At 44.4% G+C, this 25,958-nt stretch overlaps 1 protein-coding gene across 4 annotated transcripts in view; it reads right to left on the reverse strand.

Annotated features, from left to right (window-relative positions):
* Positions 1-1,576: 1,576 nt before the first annotated feature.
* MPPED2 (metallophosphoesterase domain containing 2) overlaps positions 1,577-25,958 on the reverse strand; it is a 174,923-nt gene continuing 150,541 nt past the window's right edge. For all 4 annotated transcript variants that reach the window (XM_044259005.1, XM_044259006.1, XM_044259008.1 and 1 more), the window contains exons 5-7: positions 9,346-9,461; positions 5,834-5,947; positions 1,577-2,985 (exon numbers count right to left, since the gene is read on the reverse strand). In XM_044259005.1, the coding sequence (XP_044114940.1) occupies positions 2,867-2,985; positions 5,834-5,947; positions 9,346-9,461 (349 nt within the window). In that variant the 3' untranslated portion in view covers positions 1,577-2,866. The remainder of the gene's footprint in view (positions 2,986-5,833; positions 5,948-9,345; positions 9,462-25,958) is intronic.

Below are 25,958 nucleotides of genomic sequence, written 5' to 3' on the forward strand. Positions count from 1 at the left end.
GTTTCAACTTTTCTGGTCCAGAGGCCAGGTGTTAAAAAGGGCCGGGGCTATGAATTCAGACAGACCTGGTTTTGAACCTTCCACTTTCCTAGGGAAATTTATTTAACTTTTGGAGCCTCGGTTTCCTATCTATAAAGTGGGGCTTCTGTGACCTCTCCCAGGGTTTTGTGAGGATTAGAAACAAAATAGGAGACCTGCTCAGCAGAGTGCCCGGTGATGAAAGGACGGCAAGTGCCAATTTGTAAGAGCTATTTCAAATGTTCCTTTGTTAGAAGGCCCAGTGGAGAAAGCTTCAGGCCTTTGGACAGTCACCCTGGCCCTCCTGGAGGCTATTCATACATATGGAATGATGAACCTGGACCACGAGCCAGTCTACCCCGCGGCTGAGCGGACTGGGCTGCTTCCTGCCCCCTCACCATGGAAAGCAATTTTAGTTAAGTGCTCAGCTTAATTAGTTTGTGTCCAGACGTGCTGTCAAAAGCTGTACACGCACACTTGTCATCATGATCATCCCCCTGTCCCTGGAAAGCCTGCTTTTCCAGAAGTCTGAGCTTAGCTCCAGATGAAATTTCCATTCAGTCACTCTCACTCTCACTCCAGCTCCCTAGGAAGCGCCCTGAAGTCAACACCTTCTTCTATTGATGTGGCAGATCAGAGGAGGGTTGTTAAGTTCTCACAGTACCTCTTTTGGCCCATCATGGCCACTGTGGTCATGGACCACCTCTGCTTGGGAAGGTCAAGTGTCCGCTCTGTGAGCTCAGACCAAAGTGTCCACCACACACGCTGGGTGGCAGCCAAGACACTTAATCGATATTAACAATTAAGATGGTTACACACGTGAGCCTGAGCTGGAATTCTGGCCTAAAACATTCTCTCTACCCAGCGGGTACTGAAATCAAGGATTCTTTTCATCAGTTACACCAAAGAGTCCACAACAGAAGGAGGAAAGGAAGATCTGTCAGAATACGATCCAATGGGCACCGGAACGTAGACTTTTGGGCTATACTGCAGTTTTGAGATCATGCTGCTTTTCTTCACTGGCTGGTCCAGAGAAAATACAGAAAACATTATTTAGTTTACCGCACCCCATTGTGCCTGTTGACTCCTGGCTGCCATAACATTTTAGTGACGGACATCAATAAAGGACAGCGAGGAGGCAACGGTAACCGCTCCTGGGGACAAACGAGACCGAGGAGTGGTCACTCTCTTACCCACTGGTTCACCCTCTCCCCAGCACGCACACAACCACAAACCCATCCCTAGCCTCCACGGCACGTGACCCTCCCTACAGAAATCACAATGGTCAAGACGAAATAGTCACCCTCTGAAGCCTACGGCAAGACAGATGACAGTGTGGGGGAAGGAAAGAGGAGACTGAGTGCCTTATCGATCTACCTGCCGGCCTGTGAATGGTGGGTCATAAAAATTTATTGAAAATCAGAAAAAAAAAATCACTTATTCTAATTCTTCTGGAAGGCAGTACTAATGTTGCATATGAATAAATCCCCCCCCACCGACCCCTTCCCCAGGACTAAACCACCATCCTCCTACCAGCCAACCCTCCAAACAGGACAGATTTAAAAATCTTGCAATTTTATTTGCATATAAAGGCCGCTAGATATAGAATATCACAATAAATTTAAAAGAAACAACTGCTTTCCTAAATTTCATTAACAAGATAACATAAAATAGAATAAAGCTCAACAGCATTTACAATGGGAAAACAGAAATGACTATTAGCGACAATATTTTGTGCTAGCGAAGATTGCATCGACACACAGTGCAAAATGGGGGGAGGGAGAGGAAGTAAGAAGACAATTCAGGGTATTTAAATATAAAGGACGACTAAGCCTTATTTTAGTTACCTTCCATTGCATCCACGTAAGTCTGTACATGCCTGCAACTGTACCTAGACTTAACTCAAGCTCTTTGAGACCTTGAGCTCTGAGACAATGTGTCAGCCCCTTCGGACTTCTGATGCCCTGCTATAAAGCATCCCTTTGCAGTTGTACTGTCCTTGGCAATATTAAACTCCTAACTTAGTCATAATACACAAAAAATATTTATATATATAAACCCATACTGAAAAGGAGTCTGCACGCTCAATTGTTTTTTTAACTGTATGAAATATCTGCTCTTGACAGATTCCATTTCCATATTTTTAAAGCTAAAATAATTTAAAAGAAACAAACAAACAATGAGATCTTGTATAACCACAGTACAGATCTCACGAGCTAAGCCATCCTTTAAACGAGGGCCGTTTTCTTCCCTGGACGCAGCTTTCTTTATCGTGAGAGTGTGAAGAGAAGTTTTTCCACGCCTACTTTTGCTGAAAAGATTGCTATAAATCCAGGCCATGTCTGCAAAAAAGAAGGGTTACCAAGAAAACAACAACAACAACAAAACATCAAAAAATAAAACACTTCAAACAATACTCTTCAACAGTTGTGCAAATCTGGGTGGTTTTTAAAACACTACCTACCTGTTTTTCTTTCTTTCTTTTTTTTTTTTTTTCCTTTTTCTTCCAGCTTAAAGCATATTAAAATAAGACTTTCATCACCTTTTTAAAAAGAAAGCTTGGCTGTCCTTTGGCGAATACTAACAATTTACAATGGCGTGGCCTTTGAGAAAACGGAAGTCATTTTACAAATTCACAATGCTCCTTTCATTTCGAATGGACGCCCCATTTAAAAAAAAAATAATAAAATAAAGGAGAAGCACAACCTCTAGCGTCATTTGTGTTCCAGTAATTTACAAAAAGAACTCACAGGATTTGGAAATAAACAAGTAAGAGAATGTAAGTTTATAATTAGAAAAATGGCAGTTTATAGACCTTCCCTCACATTCCAATTGGGCTTTCGGAGCTTCAGGAACCCTGTGGGTTTGGAAGGTCAAATATAATTGGCGGGTTGGTCGGTTGAAAGCTGACTGTACACGTTGAGGCATTGATGTACGTTGTATAACCGTCGGTCATAATGCCGTAACCTGTGGAGACAGAGTGTCATGCTTTACTGTAATAGATACAAATGAGAGTGACTCAGTGGTGAGCTGTCACGCAAGGAAAACTAAAAAATCTTTGCCAGTGGGCAGCGAGATGAGATTCAATGAAGGCTCCCCCGATGATAACAGCTTTCGGAAGCTGCCTTCCAATTACATTCTGTTTTCTTTAAAGGGAGAATCCTCACTTCAAAGCAAACGGATTCTTTTTTTCTCTACTTAAGCCTTAGATTTGTCAGGGAAGACTGTGATTTCTTTCGTAGTGTGAATAAAGAAAAAAAATCATTTCCCCCCTCTTTTTAAAATACGATTTTCATTTCAAAGCCCTGCATTAATTATTGAGTTCTAGGAACAGAAAGAGTAACGAGAGGGATTCCTCAGGGTACACACCTCCAAACCCCACACGGGCTTCGGGACAGGTGTGGAGGGAAAGGGCCCTGCATCGGGACCTAGGAGGGGTAGGTGTGCAGCTTCCTTATTTAGGAGATAATCTCTAAATTGCCTGAGTGAAAGTTAACAATACCAGAACTTATCTCCCTCGAATTGTGTGGCTTTGGTACTGAGTTCCGTTTCATTCAAATAAGTCAAGTAATCGCTTTTCCCAGGGATTTGCAGAGACATCACCAGAGGTTCAAGCAAAAAAGCTTCCTGCATGCAGTACATAAATCTCTCGTGACCTATTGGAAGGAAACTAAGAAAGTTTCTCTGGGTCTTCGGTATGTAACTCCCTTTTATAATTTTTAATTTGTTGACATTTTCAGCATGTTTGCAAGTTTGCACATTTCCCTGGACACCTTAGACCTACCTTAGAGCCTCTAGAATTAAATTTGTAATTCTATGTTGGTATCAGGTTCTTGTGGAATAGAAAAATATGCACGTGAGAAATTAAATTACCAGGACTTACAGAAATAGCTGAGGTTTTTTCCTTTTCTTTCTTTCTTTTTTTTTTTCTTTCTTTCTATTTGCTAAAATGTGCCCAAGTAAGCCTGTGGAGAGCTTAATGAGGGTCAATGAAAAAATCTCTTAAGAAAAGAAAAGAGGCATTTAAAATGTGCACTGTTTAGTTCTGGGGTCATAAAGTCTTGTTATCTCTCTCCATCAAGAGGTTGGTATTTGCCCTCTCTCTGCCCTCTTCAGCTGTCTTAAGTGAATAAAAGTGAGACAAGTTTATTTGAATATGATCTCCTCCCTTTTAAGCAAGTTTATTATTTTGGGACTTCAGTGGAATTCCCCAATTGTCTGGCTAACTTAAAGCTAATTAATGATTAAAATAAAAAAAAAAAAAGGATGACATACAAACTGGTAGGCATGCTGCAGGAATTCAAGCCTGATAACTGTCCCCCAGAAATGCCGGTTAGACATGCGCTCCCATCCCCCGCCCCCACCCCCCGATCTTCTACCACGCCTTAGAGAAGTCCCCCCTTCTCTGGGACCACGGCTCAAAGTCAGGGTAGGACGATGCCCACTCTTGGGAAGTTGCACCCCAGCATTCCATGCGCTCGGCTGGTGCCTGCCCTTGGATTTTCTCAGGCATTAGTAGGATGATTTTCAATACATAATGCTTTTAAATCCACGTCTAACCCAGAAGCCAATGGATTTGTGGGCTTTGAACAACACACTTTGTTTTCTCATTTCATCAGACACAGAGGCCTCAGCAACTCACCTGCCGATTCATAAATGACTGTAGAGGACAAGCTGTAAGGGGGCGCTGGAGAAAATACAGCAGCTGCCTATGTAAACGCACCCATGGCCCGGAAACCCCCGGAACTGGGAGAGACCGGTAGGCCCAGGAAATCGAAGGCCTGCTGAAGGACAGCTTCGTATGTGTCTAAAAACCCTCGCTTAAAAAAGGAAGGAAAGCCAAAACCTAGAACCGTCAAGTTTCCTGGGAGGCTTTCCGGTTCTGTGAACTTGACTCCAGCTTACCGTGAAAGGCAGAACTAGAGGCAACTGGACCAGTTCCCGTTAAGGCGAGATTAAATTATTCTGTTTAGCCTCAGCCTGACCCTAAGAGTGCTGATGATTTCTGAGAGGTCTGAAAGGGTTTTCTGAGGTTCGTAAGGAAACAACTACCTGCAAGTGTGCAGGTTCCTGCCGCTTCTGTTCTAGAACCTTTACTGCATGTCTCAAGTTATCTGTTTCAGAGAATGCCTTGTCTTCCTGGGTCTTCACGTGTCTTCCATATGAAGCACAGTATTTACAGACAGAAAGAGGCCACGGAAGTTATTTCGTCTAATATCTAGCCCATTTCTTCTATCTTAAAGAAAAAAAAAAAAAACGTACTTTTTTGACCTCAAAGTCTGCTCTCCATTGGTGGTTAGTGAACATTCTTCCCCGAAACTCTGAGATTCCAGAAGTTGCCTTGGGGGAGTGCTGGGCTTTCCATAGGGTGAACCAAACCTAGTTCTTTCTCTCCACTTTCTCTCTGCTTCAGAGAGAGCAGCTCCACATAAAACACGCATCAGGGGCACCTGGGTGGCTCAGTGGGTTAAAGCCTCTGCCTTCGGCTCGGGTCATGATCTCAGGGTCCTGGGATGGAGCTCCGCATGGGGCTCTCTGCTCAGAGGGGAGCCTGCTTCTCCCTCCCTCTCTGCCTGCTTCTCTGCCTACTTGTGATCTCTGTCTGTCAAATAAATAAATAAAATCTTAAAAAAAAAACAAAAAAACACGCAACAGTGTCATAGGCAGGTGCTTCTCCTGATGCTTTATCTTATCAAAGGGTTCTGTCCTTGGTAAAAAGTTTGACAACCACTGCTCCAGTCATTCCCAGGGTAGCCGAGGTCCCCACTCTGGAATGAGATCATGGATCTCATGAATGCCTTTCTTCTGATCTTACCTTCATGGATGCCACCAAAAACGTGGAGCTTGGGCCGGACTCGCCTCTGGACGGTGTTTAAAAGCTCCACGCAGCCCACTCTTTGAAGCTCCTTTGGAACCCAGTCTCGAAAACCTATGGGCAAAATGCAATCAATACTCTTAATTTTCCTTCTTCAGGTAAGGTTTCATTTAGACTTTCAGGAAGCCATAACTCACAAAAGGTTTATTACATTATCTGTAATCCTAGCCTCTCCATTAAAGCTCACAATGGCTTTTAAGGAATTTTTCACTTGTCACTTTGTCTTCTTTAGGTTCTTGAAACTTCTTCTTTTTTTTTTTTTTTTTTTGGTTTCCATTTTTTTCTTTCTGTTAATTAACATTTTTTTTTCCCCCTGTAAGGGATTTGATTTATGCGGCCCTGGTTTCAAATTTTCATGGGCCTAATGACATGTATTCCCGGCAGTTCCTGCAATATCTCTTTCTTTTACAATTCAGTTACTTTCTCCTTTATTATATCTTTCTTATAGCAGTTTACTTCTAAGATGGCTCAAAGAAGACAGGCTAGGAGGGGCTGTCCGTAAACTGGCCACAAGATACCCGGCCCTCCTTAGATACATCAGCTCTTAACCCGGGGTGGTTCCTGCTGACCAAATCATGGAAATGTCCAGCTCTTCCTCCGGTCTCCTCTCTAACATTAGGCAACAACATGACCTCATGGCGGCATCCCGTAAGCTGGGGCTAATTGACTACCTTTAAAGTAAAAGCCGCTTCCTTCCATGCTTAATGCAGAAAATCCATAAAAACGGACATCAATTATAGCACAAGTCAGGTATCTGAATGATGATGGTCAAAATGGAACCCATACGCCTCAGCAGGATGGGTACAGAGAAGGCAGGTGGGACTAACAGCAAAATCGTCATCTGTGAGAATCCAGACCATATAGCTCCATTAGGGGATTTCTGCTATTTAGAAATGATCGGGGAGAAATGGACAGATAAGCTTGTTCCACTTTGCTTGAAGAAGCTGTAGAAATGAAAATATAGCATCTCTGTACAAATATGTTATGTGGGGGTTGGGGAACGGCCGGAGAGGCTGGAAAGAACATCAGATGAAAATGGGGGCCCTGTGAAACTTCAACCAGGGATTTCAAAACTGTGAATCAGAGAAAAAAAATGCTTAATCCACAGTGACTGGCATATGCTGGCATATTCCCTCATGGATGTCTTTTTCTTGAAGGCGGAAAATATCTAATTCATATATAATCAACCTGAGAAGGCAGCCTGTTTCTACCATAAGAGTAAAGTCTCACAGAGCTTTACTCATAGAGTAAAAAGTCTCTTTCCTCCTCAGTGGGGCCCATCTTCATCTCCCACTCCAATCCGGCATTTTCACAAGAATCCCAATAATGTACTGATTAAGGTTCAACCTCACCTTGTGAAAACCTTGACTGACTGACCTTTTATTTTGGAACCCCTTGAGGAAGAACTCACTTTGCTATATGCATAGCCCTCTCCAGATTACTCCATGTTTGCTACAGAGGAAGGGATGGTAGGCTCCCTGTGGAAAGTTCCTGGGATGTCTGAATTCTTTGGAGGCTAGAATTCAGACTTATTACTACTGCCATTGGCTTCTGTACCAAAATTAGTGGTTTGATGAATCTGTCAATCCATTGTTCTGTCCAAAGTTGTGTTCCAGATAACACTTGAGTCATTTGGATGTTTCTGTGGGGAGAATATCCCAGTCTTGTTTACAATACACAACCTTAGGGAAATCATGTCTGTACCTAAGGAGGCTGCTCAGTAAAAGGATCAAGTTGGCTGGGATGCCCTCTCTGTAGCTCTTGATGGGTAACTCATGCTGATAAGATATTTAGCTAGCTATTCAGGAGTTAGTCTCTAATGACTGCAAAATGGGAAATTAATGAATTATGGATAATACTTGTTGTTGGTAAGTATAATCTTTTAAAACATGGGATGGGATGGGATGGAATGGGATGAAATAGGGAAAAAAGCATGGGGATGGTGATTCTTAAATATTGAAAAAGTCAGGAAGTGCTAGATCTTGTGCAAATCTGGACAATTTCCCTATCTGCAACAGAGCAGGCTTCTCTTCTCTTGCTTCTCCCTATCATTAAAATATGCCACCATAACTCACACCTGGGTCCTCCCTTTGGCTATTTCTATGTGAAACACGGAGCACTCCCCTGGTAAGAGAAGGAAAGCAGCCCTACGTGGGTTGGAGGAAACAATACTTTCAAAGATTAAATTCACAGTAGGGGACATGTGTTAGATTTTCTTATTTTTCAAGTTGACAGAGGAGGGAAGTGATATGGACAACAACCCAAGCCAAAGGGAAAAATTGTGAAAATAATTGTATTTTCTTCCTTTTTCCAAACCAACCTTGCTAGTACTGTATATGTAGACATTTATTAAGAGTGCAGATTTCATGTTACGTGTTTTTTACCACAATCAAAGAAAAAGGAAACTCTCCTACTGAAAGTGAAGTATGTTAATGTCTTGAGGACACCTTTGTTGGACAGGAAGGGTCCTGGCATAATAGATACCAGACAGATGGGGACCAGGGTGATAGGCACGTTTGAAAAATGTTCTGTGGCTAAGCCAAAGAGGTCACAAGTTCTTGAATAATTAAAAAGATAATCATATAAGTCAAAGAATCATCTTCTAGGCCATAATCTTCGTAACTAAAGGCATCTCTGAAGCATGCTGGTGATCTAAACCGGATGTGGGTTCAAGGATTCTGTAGGATGACTGTCTCTAAGTAACTTTCAACATAAGTCCTTATTTAACACCTTAGGTTATTAAAAAAAAAAAGAAAGAACGAGAAAAGAATTCTTTGCTCATAGAATCAGCTCAAGTGTTAAACTTTTAAAGACTTCCTAGGTCTTACTATTATATGGAAAAGGAAAATGAGCTACTTTATCTTATCTCTGGGAGAAAGAGAGGGACAGAGACAGAGAGAGAAAAGGGAGGCAGAGGGAGAGGGAGAGAGAATTTCAAGCAGGCTCCACGCTGAGCATGGAGCCCGATGTGAGGCTCGATCCCACTACCTGAGCCGAAACCAAGAGCCAAATGCTTAACTAACTGTGCCACCCAGGCACCCCAAATGAGCTACTTTAAACAAAAGTTTCTGTCATTTCATTCCCTCACAAGCTCTGTGACTGGGAGGTCTGTATCTTCCTTCCATTCCCCACCCCACCTCCCTCACTCCTAAGTGAGTACAGTTCTAAAATAAATGATCAAGCTCAAAAGGCTGTGGTGCTCCACACTCATTTGATTTTCCCTGACTCAACGAAATAAAAAAATTTAATTTCAAGAACACCTGTAAGCCCAGCAGAACTGCTGAGTTTAATTATCATACTGGTTTCTTTTAAAGACATCGACTTTTCTTTTTGTGTTCGCTTTTTATTTTTTGAAGGAAAAGGATTCTATCCCTGAAGCATTATTTATTATGCTTTATTATTATGAAAAAAGGCATCCCTTATGACAAAAGGACAACCTTTGCTTCACTTACCTAGAGGAGGTCCGTGTGTCATGAGGATGTCGATGCCCTCAGGGATGAGGTTCCACTTGTCCAGCAGAGACTGGCCTCTGGGCAGGTTAAAGCCCCATCCATTAAACCACGGGGTCCTTTGGGGGAGATAATGCACACGGTATCAGGCCAGCAGAGCCGCATTTCCGCTCTACAATATTTCTCTCTCACACATTCCCCCCACGGTTTGCATTGCTCTCTTTTCTCTTTTTGATGGCTGGCCCTGGCAGCAGGATGCTTTTTTGTTGACGGCTTCAAAACCAAGGCATTTGAAAGCAGGTGTGGAGCCGAATTGTTCAACCAGAGAGGGGCACACGAGTCTCTACAGTGGAGACTGTCCCAGCAGACCTCTATCAACATTTTAACAATGCTTTGTCTTCTCCCCCAAATCTCCACGCTTCCTAAGATGCCTAGTTCCGATCCAAAGCATTTCTACCCTTCCTGCAGTATCTCAGAGCTCAGAAATTCTATCAGGACTCCTTCCCCCACGAACACTGTGACACTGCTTCACCAGGAGCATTCTTCCTAACGCCCCTGGAGAAAAAGCCGGTGGTCAGAAGGCAGAGTGCGAATCCCTATACACGGAGATGTTCTAAATACGCTGGACAGAGAAAGCTGAAAAAAATACAGGGGCTCTGACAGGGGGACAGGGAACAAAGAGCAAAGGTGGGCTTTTCCTCCTGTCATCAAAAGGAAGATTTGGGGGTCACTCTGGAATCCGCTCTCCTGGCAGGGAGCGGAAGCAGTCCACTCCTCTCGGCAACTTCTGCTCCGGGAGCGAGTTTCTGAGATTGACCGCTTCATGCAGAAGTGAATAGGTTTGGGTCCCTCCTGTGATCATCTCTAGTTGGTGCTGAACATGCCTCTACCATTTATAATAACAAGAGAATAACCAATTTTTCTCTACAGATGCTACCGGCTAAGTCACATCAGAACAAAGCAGTTCCCAGCGCTGTCCTCCCGAACATCTAGTTACAACCTTTATTTTTTAAAAACGACTCTTTCCCCTCCTGTAGGAAAACTCCCACTTGCTAACGCATACATGCAAAAGATAAGCTGGTTAGTTTTCTGGATAAGCTGAACTTTCCTCTTCGACTTAAGTTGGCTCTTCCGTGCCGAAGACCCTGTGTCCAAGTCAGCCTGGTCCGTCAACTGACCAAACGAGGTTGCGTTCTTACTTAACGCAGTCACAGGCCAGATGATCAGACTCTCTCAAGACTCAGAACTCGGAAATATGGACACAGTATTCATTTGGTGTAGGAAAGGACCGAATGAAAGGAGGGCACCTGAAAACCATGTGAAAATTCATCTTACAATGAGAACCTCAGTTCCCACTGATGTGCTTGAAAGAAAGTTCCAGAGATAACAGACTGTGTGGCCCCAGCTAGAAAAAGTGAAAGCAAGAAAGTATCTGACCTGGTTCCTATAATTATTTTCCAAGTTCCTAAGTCATCCTCAGGGGTTTACTTAGAGTAACAATAATAACTTTCAAGGCTATTAATTGCCAAGGGCTTACCCTGTTTCAAGAAACCATTCTAAACACTTTATTTGTATTAACACATTTAAACTTCACAACGAGCTTATGAGGTAGCTACTAGTATTAATTCCATTTTACAGATGAGGAAACTGAGGCACAGAGAGCTTAAGTAAGCACAACCAGTAAACCGGATATGAGCCCAAACAATCTGGTTCCAAAACCCATATACTCTCAGCTATCACACAATTCCTCTTCTGACATAGTACTTGCCCTGGGTGAGCTTCTTCGGTACTCATTTAAGTTTAAGTGTCTTGTTGCTTCAAGCAAAATGAGCTCTGAGCTGGGATCAGGCGCATGGTTCTGAAATCCAGCAATGAGAGCGTGGAGTGGACACCAGTGGTGTCTGCCTGTCCAGCTCTTTCACCCTTCTTTTGGTAACGGCCTCTGAATTTTCTTTGCAGAACTTCTCCCTCCCGCTCTCGGTACATGTGCTGTGCTAAGGCTGGCTCATCACTGCTCTAGGATCTCCCTGAACAGAAACTGGTCTAGGGATGTGCGTATGGCCAAGCTGAGAGTCATTCTCAGGCTCTTGCTGGTGCTACTGAAAAAGAAGTCATGGGTCCCTCTCTGGGATCCTAGGTCTTGAGAACTCTGTAGGCTTGGAATTGCCTGGGGGCTTTGGCTTACCACCATGCAGACAGCCTGTGCTTGAGAATCAAACCATTACCAAAAAAAAAAAAAAGGAAGGGGAAAAAAAAAATAAGGAAAGAAAGAAAAAAGCCAAGCAAAGAAACAAGAGTACCCGATGACCTTGTTGAACATATGGGTCCACCTGTACCTAAAGCCAATCATACAGTTCCTTCCAAGTATTTAAGCTAATAAAATATTTTTCTTTTTATTAACTTGAGTTAGGTTTTATTTCCACAAGTGAAAGAGTCCTGACACATAAAATTGTCATATTTAGTGTGAAAATGACCTCTGTACTTATGGTAGGCAACAATGTCCACCCCCACTCCCACCCCAAAGATGTCCATGTCCTGATCCCTGGAACCTGTGAATCTATGACCCTATGTGGCAAAGGGAATTAAGGATGCTGATGACGGAGTTCAGGAGCTCATCATGCTGACCTTAAAATGGGGGAGATTATCCTGGATCATCATGGGGGTAATCACATGGGTCGCCCAAAGCAGAGGAGGGAAGCAGAAGAGAAGAATGAAGTGATGTAACATAAGGACTCAACCTGCTGTTGCTGGCTTTGCACGTGAAGAAGGAGGAACACAAGCCCAGGGATGTAGGCAGCCTCCAGAAACTGGAAAAGTTAAGGAGAGAAAAGAAATTCTCCCACAGAGCCCCCAGAAAAACAAACGAACAAACAAAAACAAAAAACAAAACAGAGCCCTGCTGACATCCAGAGTTTAGCCAGACTTCTGACCAACCGATTGGAAGATCCTAAATAGGTGTTACAAAAGTCATTAAACCTGCAGTGATTTGTTACAGCAGCCAACAGGACACTGAAACAGTGGCTAAAATGTCTGGGCCGTCTCTACCCTCCAGGAGCTGTATGCGGCACTGGGTCTTACCTAGTGCGCCACCTAGCGCCTGTGCAGCCAATCAGCACAGCTCTTCTCAGCCACGCTCCCCTGCTCAGCTAGACACTGTGTTTTTGGTTTCCTCGGAGGACAAGGCAGCACTTGCTTTCTTATCCCAGGCTGCCAGAGAGGCACAGACATCGCAGGCCTGAGGGTAACATGAGGTAGACCCTCTTAGGGCTCAATGAGCCAATCTTGCGTCCATTTATCTTCTAGGACTTCCTACCTTCAGGTTCTTAAATATTTTCATTAGAGTCTGAAACAGACCTTTCCCAGTTTGGGACGCCCACCCTTCCCGTTCATTTTACAGTGACCCCTTTCCATGATTTGTCTTAAAAGTAAAAAGAAAAAAAAAATGGCAAGTTCAAAACCCAGTGAAAACTCAGTGAGCATTTTGGCATGAGAGAGAGAAAAATAAGCAAAAACATCTGTTTTCCTAGATTTTGAAAACAAGCTTCTGGGCCTATGGTTCCTGTCTGAATGGCAAATAAAGAAGGCTTGAAAGCGTCCCAAGCACACCCAAGTAGCTGGTACAATGAGGAGCTCTGATTTCACTGTCAGAGTCTGTCTGAGGGCAGTCAGCCTCTGGACCCCCAGGTCATCCCAGGGGATTCCAGAGTCATAGGAATAAGACTTCAATTTTCAGTCTTTCTAATTTTCTCTTGCAGAGGCTTCTCGGGAAACCCACAGCCCTGTTCCCCCAGGAAGTGCTCAGTTTTATAAGCAAGAGTAAGACAAGCCCATTGTCTTTGGATACCCCAAATTTTATTTGGTTAATGTTAAACTTGTGACAAAATCCAGAAGTTTCCAAGTTAAGGGTAAACTTTAAAAATATCTGGCTTTCATTTTGACTCAAGCCTATATGGACATGTATGAAGTGAGACAGAATTTAAATTATAAGAAAAGGAACATTTATCCAGCCCCTGATATGCTTTACACAGAGGTTTTAACATAGACTATTAAACTTAATTACTCATAACAATCCATGAATTATGATTAACAATCTGTGAGTACCGCCAGCTCTATTTTTAGATAAAAAGGCTGAAGATCAGTGATATCAAGTAACTTGTCAATATTCCTAGGATTGGTTAAGTAGCGAGCCCAGATTCAAGATTTAGATCTGCCGGCTCCAAAGCCAGCTTTGAACTAGAAAGTTTCAGTTCCCTTGCACAAGTCTGAACTGAAACTTTCTAGTCCAATTGTGGTTTTGGCTTTCACACCTGTAAAGTAAAAACAGGGTCGCTCCATACAGTCGCTTAAGCTGTGCACTGCTCAACTTCAGGGGGTGCTGTGGTATTGTGTGATCGAAGTGGCTCTTAGCAAAAATGGAATGTGACTTCAATGATGTTATTATGGCTTTTATAGGATATTTTCTGTTCCTTTAGATCCTCCAGATAAGGCCTTTTCCACAAGACAACGGCCAACGAATCGGGAAAGCAGTCCAGTGATGTGTGCCAGAATTAACCCAGCATGGCTTTAATAAACAGGGGCACACAGAAGAGACCTATGTGCTAATTCTCATTCTGGCATCCATTTATAAACTCACGTGAACCTCTGATAAGAGAGGGATGGTCAGTAGGCCACTTTCCTCATCTGAAAAATGAACGAGTCCATGGATTTGACTACTGGATTTTAGGACTGCTTGTAGGTTGCAGAAATCTCATGCAGGAGTCCCACACCCAAAGCAGGGGTGCTCTTCCTGGAGGGTTGGGAAGAAGGAGCTCTGAACCTGCTCACTCCCTGAACTCCCTCCTCCTTTCTGACCTCTGCTTCCAAGCAAAGCCAGCAAAACCCGGCACCTGATGGTCCTTCTGTGATCAAGAAATCCTAACATTCTCTAAGTCTGTGCAGACTATCCATGCTCTAAATAAACACTGTGACTCACTCTCAATGAATTGCCAAAATTGCCTATAAGGGACCAAGTCCAGTGTGGAAGAAATAGCTGCACAGAGCAGAGACCAAATGTGTCAGTATCAATGAATAATGCTTTATCCAGTTGAGTTTCAACCTGAAACATGAAACCCCAGCAGTGAGCCCATCAGGGGTTCACTGGAAAATGTGTGCACAGTCAACCTCCAGAGCCCCACAATGGGTTTTGTTCTGTAGCAATGGGGGGTGAGGGGGGAGAGGTGGGGGAGGCATCCAGGGGAACAATGTCTATTGCCTCAACCAAGGACTCAGTAATTAGCTGTGACTAACAAACACCACATGGGAACCAACTTGTAAGAAAATGTCCCACAAAGCGCCCTATTGCCTGTAGGCCAATCAGAACGCGCAACCCATCCCCTTACAGAGAAGGATTAGAAAACTCTGGAAGGAAGGGGAGCACTAGGGCTGCCTGAAGTCATTGGACCACAAAGACTCAGATGGACAGAAGCTGCGGGTGCTTTCAGGGCTCCCTTCCCCTTGCTCTCAAAATTAGGGGCACTTAGCTTCTCAGGGCCAAAAGTCCAGGAGGGGCAGGCGCTAAGGGAGTTAATGTAGGCAGAACTTGTTCCAAACAATGTCAACACAAAACAGGTTTTCTATATGGAACTGGGTTGAGATGCAATCGCTGCAAAGGTCATCTGTGTTTGCAGTACACAGCGCTGTGGTGCGGGCAGAAGGGAGCTGCGGGACCATAAATCTGAGATTAAGACAGGTGAATGACTGTTTACACTCCCCTACCCAAGTCAGTGGGGGCTGGGCACACCCCGGGAAAGCAGGATTTGGAAAAGAGAAGGTTCTGTTCTGCTCACATGGGCTACTCAGGTTCACAACCCTGGTACTTGCTGGTCAACGTCTACAAATTCCCCAGGTTCAGACAAGCCCTGGTCAGGCTGCATCACAAAGACTCGAGATTGCTATTAATAGACTTCTAGGTGCCTCCTGCAAAGATTAAGGCTTGGGAGCCTGGTGGGCTTCCATGGAAGGTGTGAAGGGGAACGTGCAAGGGCTCACAGCTGGTATGTTGGCCGTGTCACTTAGAGCTGCGAGGACCTGGGGGGTTCTGTTTACCACACTTGTTATGGAGGTAGGAGGTATGAACATGGATTATGGAATCCCAGACCAATCAAGTTCCAGGTCTATTGGCTTGTAGGTCTCCTCATCTTTCAAACAGAAACAGAGTATCTGCCTATGTGGATAAAGTGAGATCACTTCTGCAAAATTTTTGGCAGAACACTGGCACAAAGTATTAATGTGCGGCTTTTAATTTATATACAAGATATATCAGCAATATACGTGTAGGTGTATACCCACACGTACATGTACACACACACACACACACACACACAGTCGCTCATGTTACTTTTTCTTTCCAGAATTTCCCAAGCTTCAGCTCATCAAATAACAGACCCTCCTGCTCCAGACTTTTGAAGAGTTCCCAATGAATAGGCAAGCATTGCTAGATAGCTCGATGGAGCCTGATTTCCTCTGGCTGATTACTTATTAAAAGGCACTTCCTCAGGTCACTTTTGAGTGGAAGTTTTTCAAACAGGCACTCGCTCGCTGGCTCAGTCTCGCACAGACAATCCCATGGAATGTAAGAGCACAGGGCAATACGTTAGTCAAGGCTGCTTAGCTGGCTACCACAGGTGGTTAGATTTTGACAGGATCTTAAATTGGGAAAGTTCCAGGAAGGGGGTGACTTGGGGTCCTCGGAATATTAATAACAGGGCGCTTGGAGAGGCTCACTGGCAGCACGCATGAGCTACTAATTAACACCATCACCGTAACCTGGCATCTCCGTGAAGCAGAATTCAGAAGCCAGGGGCCAGTTTCCACACACAGTTGCTTTTCTGAACGACACACTTCAGAATTGCAACCTTGCTCACGCCCCGCTCTCCCAGGCGCCATAGGCCCGTCTCCGACGGCACATCGCACCGGGTCCAACAGAAGCTAATTTAACCACCGCTGGTTAAAATCACACTGCACTTCACAGCCCCCTTCACATGCCATGAAGCTGTCACGATAATTCTTGATCTCCAGCTCACCTGACAGCTCAGCCCTCCCTCGACTGCAAAGCTTCCCGTCAGTTGGAAATCGCAGCTTCCCTGGCACCAGATGTGTCATCCTGAACATCCAGAGGAAAGGCAGACACCTGCCCCACTCCCTCCCTGGCCTCCTTTTCTCTTCTTAGCTCTGGAGTTTGTGAAGAAGCCAGCCTTCTCCCCCAAGTCCCTCCACTTGGCAGCCTGGAAGTCACCCTTCCGTGCAATTAGAAAGATGCACTGGCCCTCGGAGGAACTTCCCACCTTGCACAGCAAGGAGACACACACACCAGTTGCCATGGCTAGGAGCGAGAGCAACGGCTTAACTTCAGGGCGAGACTTACAGCCCCGTGCAGCTGCCTGGGAAGCCCGGCTGGCCCAAACCACAGGCTCAGTTGCCTGAAAGGCCAGGGCCGGCTTCTCTCTCACACCAGCTGTCTAGTCCCATCTCTTCCCTGGACTCTGCAACGCACTCTTGCCTTCTTGAGGGCCTTGGGAGGAAGACAGACACTATTCTGATAAAGGGCCGGCGGGGGTCAATACAGTGGTCTGTGCGCTGTGGGCGGCACAGGAACAAAGCTCACCTGTGGGGGGCCCTGAGGCCCCTAAGCTGTAAGCAGGGGCTTTATAAACCAAAGATCTGTCCTTTGCAAACATGCCAACTGTGTCGCTCTTTTTGGTAACGAATAAAGGTACAAGTGTCAGAATTAAGCCTCTGTTACCCATTTTCTTTTCCCCTGATGGAAAGGAGATGGTGTAAGCGGAGTTCACATTAAGAACCAAGGGCAGGGGGGAAGGGACAAAACAAAAACCCACTACGACCTGTTTTCCAATGTGGTGTGCCTTGAATTATTAAAAATAACATTACAGCGTCTGTTGCCTTCCCATTGGGCTGTGTGGGAGGCTAAGCTCATCAACCACGCAAAGAGCCTGACAAGGCAGAGGGAAGACCAGGGCAGGACCTCGGTCTTGGTGGGCAGGTGAAGCAGATCTGGGGCATGGCCAGGTGCCTCCAGAAACAGCATTTTGTTTTGTGGCTGAGGAAATTAGAGGACCAATACCAGGGTGCCCAGACCAGAAAATGGGACCCACGTTGCCCTTTAACCCCCAGCAGGGAGAAATCCTCAAAGATGGAGATCAGCCAACTGTCCAGGCTTTAAAGAAAAAGGGAGGCTCAGTGGATGGTGAGGAGGAGGTAAGAGAAGCAGCATTCCTTGTTTTTGTTGTTGTTTTTTTTTTTTTCTTTTTGGGTGATTTTAAAAACTTTGGTAAACAATGTATTACATAAAGCTTACCACTTTAGCCATTTTTAAAAAGTGGATAATTCAGTGGCAGTCAGTGCACTCACAACATTGTGCAACCATTACCACTATCCAGGCTCCAGAACTTTCTCCTCATCCCAGACTGAAGCTCTGCACCCATGAAACAACAGTTCCCTCCCCCGCAATCTCTCCAGATCCTGGCAACTACCGTTCTACTTTGTGTCTCTGAACAGGACTACTGCAGGTGTCTCACGCAAGCAGAATCATACCACATTTATCCTTGGCTCTGGCTTATTTCCATTAGTACAATGTGTTCATGGTTCGTCCACACCATAGCATGTAGCGGGAAATCCACTCCCTTTTATGGCTCAATACTATCCCACAGTATGGCTACACAAGATCCAATTTCTCATCGAAGGTTTCTGAAAGTCTAGGATGTGCCAGGCATGAAGCTTGGCCATAGGGAGACATGGGGTTCCTTGCTTTGGGAAGCTGTGTGGTTACTGAGTTGAACGCCCAGTGAGGATGGGCTCAGTAGGGTACGCGTGGGGCAATTACTCATTCAACAAACATAATCTATTGTCAACCAGCAAGGCTTGTCGTGGGCTAGGTTCTGGCAAGGCAGACTCGGGAAGTCCAAAATTGAATACTGTTTCCAGGATAAACTCACAGCTTGCCATCTCACAGATGAGGCTGCCCTGGACAGAAGGCCTCCATTTCTAAGTAATCTAATTTCAGAAGAACTTGGGGAACACCAGAATGATATGAGAATTAATCCAGCAATTTCAAGGGAAGACTGGCCCCCAGGCCACCAGGTGACGGGGAGCCTACTTGACAGGACTTTTGGGGAGAGGTTTCTCTCCATTTCCTCCCACACACTCCTTAATAAGGCCAGGCAGCCGAAGCCAGGACCACAAGACACAAAACCACATCCTACTGAAGACTGAGCTGGTGAGGGCAATGTGTGTCAGACGCCTGGCTGGTTCTAAAGCACAGGACAAGCAGGATGGGAGGAGACAGGAAGACTGCCAAGTACTCAGGCAACCTGGCAGAGGGCATCTGCACCTCCCACCTCTCTCTCCCCCTTTTCTACCCTGCAGACGTGTCACAGAAACCTAGTAGGTAGAGGAAGAGTTTCCTAACTTAGATTTCCAAACGAGCAAGAAAAGGAGGGAAAGTGTGTTCAGGATTAGTGGCATTTGTCTTGTTATATAGTGAACTCAAGAACTGATCTTAAGGGGCGTCTGGGTGGCTCAGTGGGTTAAAGCCTCTACCTTCAGCTCAGGTCATGATCTCAGGGTCCTGGGATCGAGCCCCGCATCGGGCTCTCTGCTCAGCAGGGAGCCTGCGTCCCCCCTACCCTCTCTCTCTGCCTACTTATGATCTGTCAAATAAACAAATAAAAATCTTAAAAAAAACCCCAAAACTGATCTTCACAGGTGGGATGGCCCATGAAATCTGTGCCCCCAACCAGAGGATTCTACATTTTATTCTGTTTAATTATTTGAGAATGTACCTGTGTGAGTGTGCCTTGTCACACATTTATGTTGGTAATGCTGGTTTCTTTTTAGACTATTTCATTTTGGAGAGGGGCCCACGGGGGTAGAGCTGGGGAGGACCACACTGGCAAGAAGCCCGCCACCAGAAAAATAGATCCCCAAAGAATACATAATAAGTAGACAATAAAATACTGTGCAGTCATTCGTTAAACATAACAAGGGGGATTGGAAGTTTGGTGACTTCAGTCTGGTTTATCACTGTATCCCTACCACTGGGCATAAAGCAAATGCTTAAGTCATTTGTCAACTGAATTAAGAGTGACCATTCATGAAGGGTTTGTAACGTCATGAAAAAAATGTATCTACTGTGATGGTCAATGGAGAAGCAAAGTTTAATTTGCACATCAGTATGAATTCAAGTATGCAAAAAATGCTTAGAAAAAAGACACAGACCAACATACTGAATGGTTGGTTAGCTTGGGCGTGGGAGGAAGATTAAGAGTGATTCCCCCCCCTTCTCTTTGTTTACTATTTTCTACTTTTTCAATACTGATTAATATCATTTGGGAAAAAAAATGATTTGGTGTAAAACCTTCATACACCCAAATGCAAGTTGGATATGGATGGACAGATTCACTGTCTCCTTAGACTCTACACTGACGGCAAGGCTGTCCCCCCAGGGCGTGGAGCAGGTGTCCAGATGGTGTAGCTTTGGGGGGACTTTTGCTCAGAAGGCTGTCTTCTTTCTCCCCCTCCCCCCCAAACAGTTTGTGGGAAGAGAAAGGTGTCTTTAGCAGCGTAAGTATTTTATTCATTCAGGTAACTCAGTGCAGCATGTTTACTGAGCACCTGCTATATGCCAAGCACTCTTCTGTTAGTGGTGGCTCATTTTTCATTTTACTGAGGAACTTCAGTTTAATTGTGGATAATGTTATTTATCTGCATAGCACTTACTTAACAGAAATTATGCCCACGTTTCTTAGTTCAGGATAACCCCAAGCGGTGAGCAAGGTATTCATTTGAGAGAAAACAGTATGCAGAATTTTAGTGACTTGCCCACGGTCCCCTTCGGCGGAGGTGGCAGGAACAGAACTGTGTAGTGTAATGACCATCTTTGCAGGGTTAAAATTTAGGTTGGTCTGGTTTCAAATTCGGACTGCTTTCTAATCAGCAGTGTGACCTTGGGCAACTTCTTCCACTGAATCTCATTTTTCCATCTATAAAATGGAGATAACAATGGCAACACACAGGTTTCTTGTGAGGATTGGATGTGACAATATATGCGGTGCATGTGGCAGGATGCTTGCCCGACATTAAGAATTAAATTTAGCTCTTTTTGTCATCATCATGAATGTTAACATCATTATAAATATACGTTATCTTCAAACCTTTGGCTCTTTGTTCCCTACTTTATCTTCTTTGTAGGGCCACAAGGAGTACCTTCCCTCCATTGCTCAGATTTAGAATGTAAATACCAAGGAGTCAGAGCGATCCATTTAAAAGCAGGGAGTGCTAAAGGTTAAGTCCAGAGGAGTCAGCGTCAGATAATGAGAAGGCAAGGAGTCAGAGTCAGAGGACAGGAGTTCCAGCCCTGGCTCTTCCAACTTACTTGCTATGTAACCTTGGGCAAATAACCTCTCTGATCTCCTGTTTCCGTCCCTGGGCCACAGGGACAACAATTCTTATGAAACTCGCAAGGCTGTCAAACAGAGGCCGGTATAAGCGAGTTGCACCTAAAGGGAAAGTGCCTTCTAATTCCCATGTCACCGGCTGTCTGTGTTGCCCGTTTGTGCTGCTTGAAAAGCTTAGAGGAGCTGGAATAAGTGACAAGAGGTCAGACGTAAGTTAAAGTGTTGGCCCCCACTGATCTACCATTTTGGCTCTAAACGACTAGTTGCGGTCCAGACCGATTTAGCAAAGTGAGAAAACTCTGAGAGCAGACTGGCGGTACGCACCATCAGACGGATGGGGGAGAAGCTGGAGCTGCCCCTTCAGTTCAGAGGTTAAAGCAAGCAGACAGAGCGGGTGTCTCCCTCGCCGTGCCAGCCAGCCATAGATTATTAATTGGGCTCAGCCACCATTGTCAAGCCCCTTCCACTGCAAGACCTTGGCAAAGGCGCTTCAGGGAGATCGAAATGCAACATGAGACCGTCCCCACCTGCCATCTGGTTGGGATAACGAGACAGTCACAGGCAACATTGTTCTTCCCTATTTCTGCCCCTTGAAACTCGACGGAGCCCATTAAGACCCAGCTCGCATGTTCTCCAAGAAGCGTTCCCGGATCCTCTCAACACTTTCACTGTCATTTGTGGAGTTTATCATATTCTACGTTATCACTGGCTTGTGTGTTTGCATGTGTGTGTTTTACTTCCTATCTCATTCCAACAAGTTGTCCAAGTTGTGTTATGGGTTTGTCTATCTTCCCCAATGGACAGTGAGTGTCCCTAAGATCTGTGTCCCCAACAGGCACAATGCCTGTGACATCATAGGTGTCAAGAAAATATTCGTAATAATGAAAAAAGCAAAAGAGAGTTTATAATAAGCGCCCAAGGTGGTGATCCAAGTAATATGTGTGACTGGAGGTCGGAATGGGGCAAGACAGATGAAGGTCTGAGTTTTTAAAAAACGAAGGCGATTTAAAAATACTGGACTCTATGTTTTGGAGGCCAGTGCTGCCAGATACGATAGCCACTGTGGGGCTCAGCACTTTAAATGTGGCTCTTCTGCTTGAGATGTACTAGAAATGTGAAAGACATGCTGTATTTTGGATACTTCACAGAAAAAACAAATGCAAAAACATCTAAGTTTTTATACCGATTGCATGTTTTGATGATAGTATTTTGGATTTATTAGGTTACATAAAATAGGGTATTAAATGAATTTTACCTTTTTTCACTTTCTAAAAGGCATATTTAAAATTACATATTCAGTTTATGTTATATTTACATTGCACAACTCTGGCACAGGCCACAGAAGTATTTGTACTATGACTCAGAAATCCCAGTGTAGGTCTTATACACTAATGAGATCACCCAAAAGTGAGTAAAAATGCCACACAAAGTTTTTCACTGCAGCGTTATTTGTAAGTGCAAAATATTGGCAACAAGTAAATCCTCAACTCTGCATAAAAACAAAAATGGTTAAGACAATCACCATTTTGGAATATCCAATAATGTATATTAGGCAAGTGCTAATTATCAAGACTAAGTAGCAACACAGACAATTCTCAAGACACAACAGTGTTTGAGCGGAGCTCAGTGCCTAAATCTACAAACAATCTGGACGTAGGCACATCCTTTCACTCAGCTCATCACACATCTGCTGAACTCTTCCTGCACCCCAGCTTCTGTGTTAGGCAAAGACTGACACTGGAGATGAAAGGGGGTGTGTAAAGGAAAGGGACAGCAGGGTGTGCAAATAGAGATACCAGGTAGAATGTGAAGGAGGTCCCATCTAAGCTCTCCTAGGATGAAGAAGCACTGGGGAAAAGAAGAAAGCTGTTCTTTTGGTTTAGGGTGGGATGGGGTTTTCCTGGGAGTCCCAAGCTTTCTCAGGTTTTTGCCATGAAAACCCAGAAGAGAGATCAGCATCTGCCTCCACAGCAAGACGCTGGCACCCAGCAGGGGGGCGCTGTTGGTTCAAAGAACAGGGCAGTCCTGCCCGGTGCAGCTCCGCAGTCTGAGTCCTGTCTATGTAGGCGCTAGCTAACGTCTCTCGTGGTCTCAGTTTGCTCATCTGTAAAATGGAGATTATTAAAGTATCTGCCTCACTGATACATTGTGGAGAAAATTAAATTTCCTAGCTTGGCGCTTTTGCACCTAAGGAGCATGACGTCAATGTTGACTTCATTATTATTGTAAAGACTAGAGGACTCAGCAGGAAATAATGGATCAGGAAGATAAAGCGGATGGTGGAACCCTTCTGCTCCCAACACTACATTTGAATGGAACTGGTTCACTTATTTTCAGCTTCTAGAATCCTTTATAGCCACTGAATTAACTCAACCAAGTTTTCTCCTTTTTTTTTTTTTAATGCCTTGAAGGATGATGAAATTATAAGTGTTTTATATAAGGTGGCAGTGAAATAAGGTAACCAGAGAATTATTCAGGTCTGCTGTCTTTCCCTCAGCAGCATAAAAAAGCCAGATCTACTCTCATTTCAAATTTCACATTTTTCTTCCCCCCAGCATGTTACTCATTCGGTTCCAAACTCCTCAGTCGGAATATTAAGCACAATTTATCGACCTCCAGGTGACCTCTCATTAGACAAAAACAAAATCAGGTCAATTGTCTCAGTTCATAAAAAACTGCTGATGAAGTCAAGAAATTTTGAAAAAGAAACATTTCATTTTTCTGATTCCCTGTCCTGCTCTTTTTCTAGTAAGAGTCTAAGCAAGTTTGTATGAAAACAGACTCTTTGTTTTATAAATAGAACACTGTTCAAGGTTTTTTAGAGGTGTCTGCTAAAAATAAAGAGGGTTCTAGTTTACTTCTTTATAGCTCTCAAAACAAAACTAAACACAACAAAAAAGCCTGAGTTTAACTAAATGTTATATTTCTATTTTGAAAGGTGTCTTTATGTGACTCAGGCATGATTTCTTGAAATGAAATTCCCCAGAAATTAAATTTCCTGTGTTTATATACAAGGTGTGCCTCTGTTAAGTAATGACAACACAGTGTGTTTGTTGTGTTGGGGTTTTTTTTTGACACCATGGTGCTTTTTTGTTTTTTAAACATATGCCCCAGAATGAACACAACTAAATGTTCTACTTCTAACCTATAAAATACTCACACAATTCCTCTTTGAAAATTGCTTACTTTGTGGAGTATAATGACTATTTTTATACATGAGTTCTAGGTTATTTGCTGCCAAATTATCGGCATTACTTTGAAGGTGAACCCTTTGGTCCCCCAATGGTGAGCTGACTGTATTCCAAACTATTTGCAGGTTGCCTGGTTGGAAGCCGTCAAGCGTCACGGTGCAGAAACAATGCCAGGTTCCGAGGTGAGTCCCCAGGAACCAAGCGAATACTACTGACAAGATTCAATAACATGGATAGCGCCAGAACTCCACCACCCAGCATGAGGTGAACTTGGAGGAAAGCCTGCTTTTCAAATCTGGATGCTAGGCACAAGGCTCTCCTGGCCCCAGCTGGATGGAGACTCCAGGACCAGGGGCAGGAAGGAGACTATGAGTTGGTGACAGCATCTGAGGTTTCCTTCCATGGAGCTTTCCAGGACAGAATGTCCCACAGTGTGCCCAATGGATTGGACCTGTTGAGTCTGTTCAGAATCACAAAGGGTTTGGGGGTTCAAGAAGTCTGAGAAATGCTCCTTGCCGTAGCATTTCCCTTCCACTTTGACGGCATAAGGTGACCCTTATCACCGTAAAGAGTCCGAGCAGCCCTGCAGAAAAGAAATCTGTTGAATTTAATGTCACTGAACATGTTCCAAACATATGAGGCCCCTACCAATCCGGCTGCACGGTTATCTGTCATGCCTGTTAACGGCAGTGAAATTGTATGTAAAGTGTATGATGTGGCAGGCACTGTTCTGAGCGCTTTACAGACGGGAAATCTTTGAATGCCCACGGCATTCCTCTGAGGTAGAGGTTAAGATTAACCTGATTCTACAGATGTGGAAACTGAGACAAAGGGAGGTGAACGATATCCAACGGCACAGAGACCCCTGTTTCATCACCAGGCCAAACAAACCTTGGCAATCAAACACACCAATCTCCTTAAAAGTCACTTAGGATAACACTGCTCCATGCGCAGGCCCAGATGGCCTGTGTCACCCCTTTCTTTTCTTACCCTGGCCCTTCCCTCTCATGAGTCTTCTGAAGCTAAATTTGGAAATTTCCCACTTTTGCCACAGAGAATGACAAAGTCAACATGGGTCTTTTCTTTTTCTTTTTCTTTTTTTTTTTTTTAAGATTTTATCCATTTATCCGACAGACAGAGATCACAAGTAGGCAAAGAGTCAGGCAGAGAGAGAGGAGGAAGCAGGCTCCCCGCTGAGCAGAGAGCCCGATGTAGGGCTCGATCCCAGGACCCTGGGATCATGACCCGAGTCGAAGGCAGAGGCTTTAACCCACTGAGCCACCCAGGCGCCCCCATGGGTCTTTTTCAAAAAGACTAAAAAGAAAGATTCATCCACACTTCTGAGGAAATCAGCTCTTCTCTATCCTGCTGTATCAATCCTACTGCTGCTGTAACAAATTACCATGAAGTTAGTGGCTTGAAACGTCTCAGATTTATTATTTTACATTTCTGGAAGTCAGAAATTAAAAATCAGCCTTACTGAGCTAAAAACCTAGGGATTGGCAGAGCTAAAAATCAAGGGATTGGCAGGGCAGTGGCTTTCGAAGGCTCTAGAGGGAGAATCCATTTTCTTACCTTTTCCAGCTTCTAGAGGCTGCCAGCATTCCTTGGCTCTGGTTCCTACACATCAGTCTGACATTCACTTCTGTGGTCACATCTTCTCTCACTTTGACCCTCCTGCCTCTTCTCTCATGAGGACCCTTCGGATTATATTGGGCCTACCCAGGTTATCCAGGAGAATCTCCCCATCTCAAGGTTCTTGATATAATCACATGTGCAAAATCAATTTTGCTGGGTAAGGTAACATTCACAGGTTTCAGGGATTAGGATGTGGCCGTCTGTAGAGGGCCACGATTCTGCCAACCCCATTGGCATTGCACTGAAGGTGAGTGGAAGGGGAGATCGCCAGGGGCCTGGAATTGGCAGGGGGTGGGAAGAAGGAGTTGGAGATTCCTCAGGAGCTCGTAACTGCTGC

The sequence above is a fragment of the Neovison vison genome, chromosome 7 (assembly GCF_020171115.1).
Source record: "Neovison vison isolate M4711 chromosome 7, ASM_NN_V1, whole genome shotgun sequence".
In the NCBI taxonomy this organism is placed as follows: domain Eukaryota; kingdom Metazoa; phylum Chordata; class Mammalia; order Carnivora; family Mustelidae; genus Neogale; species Neogale vison.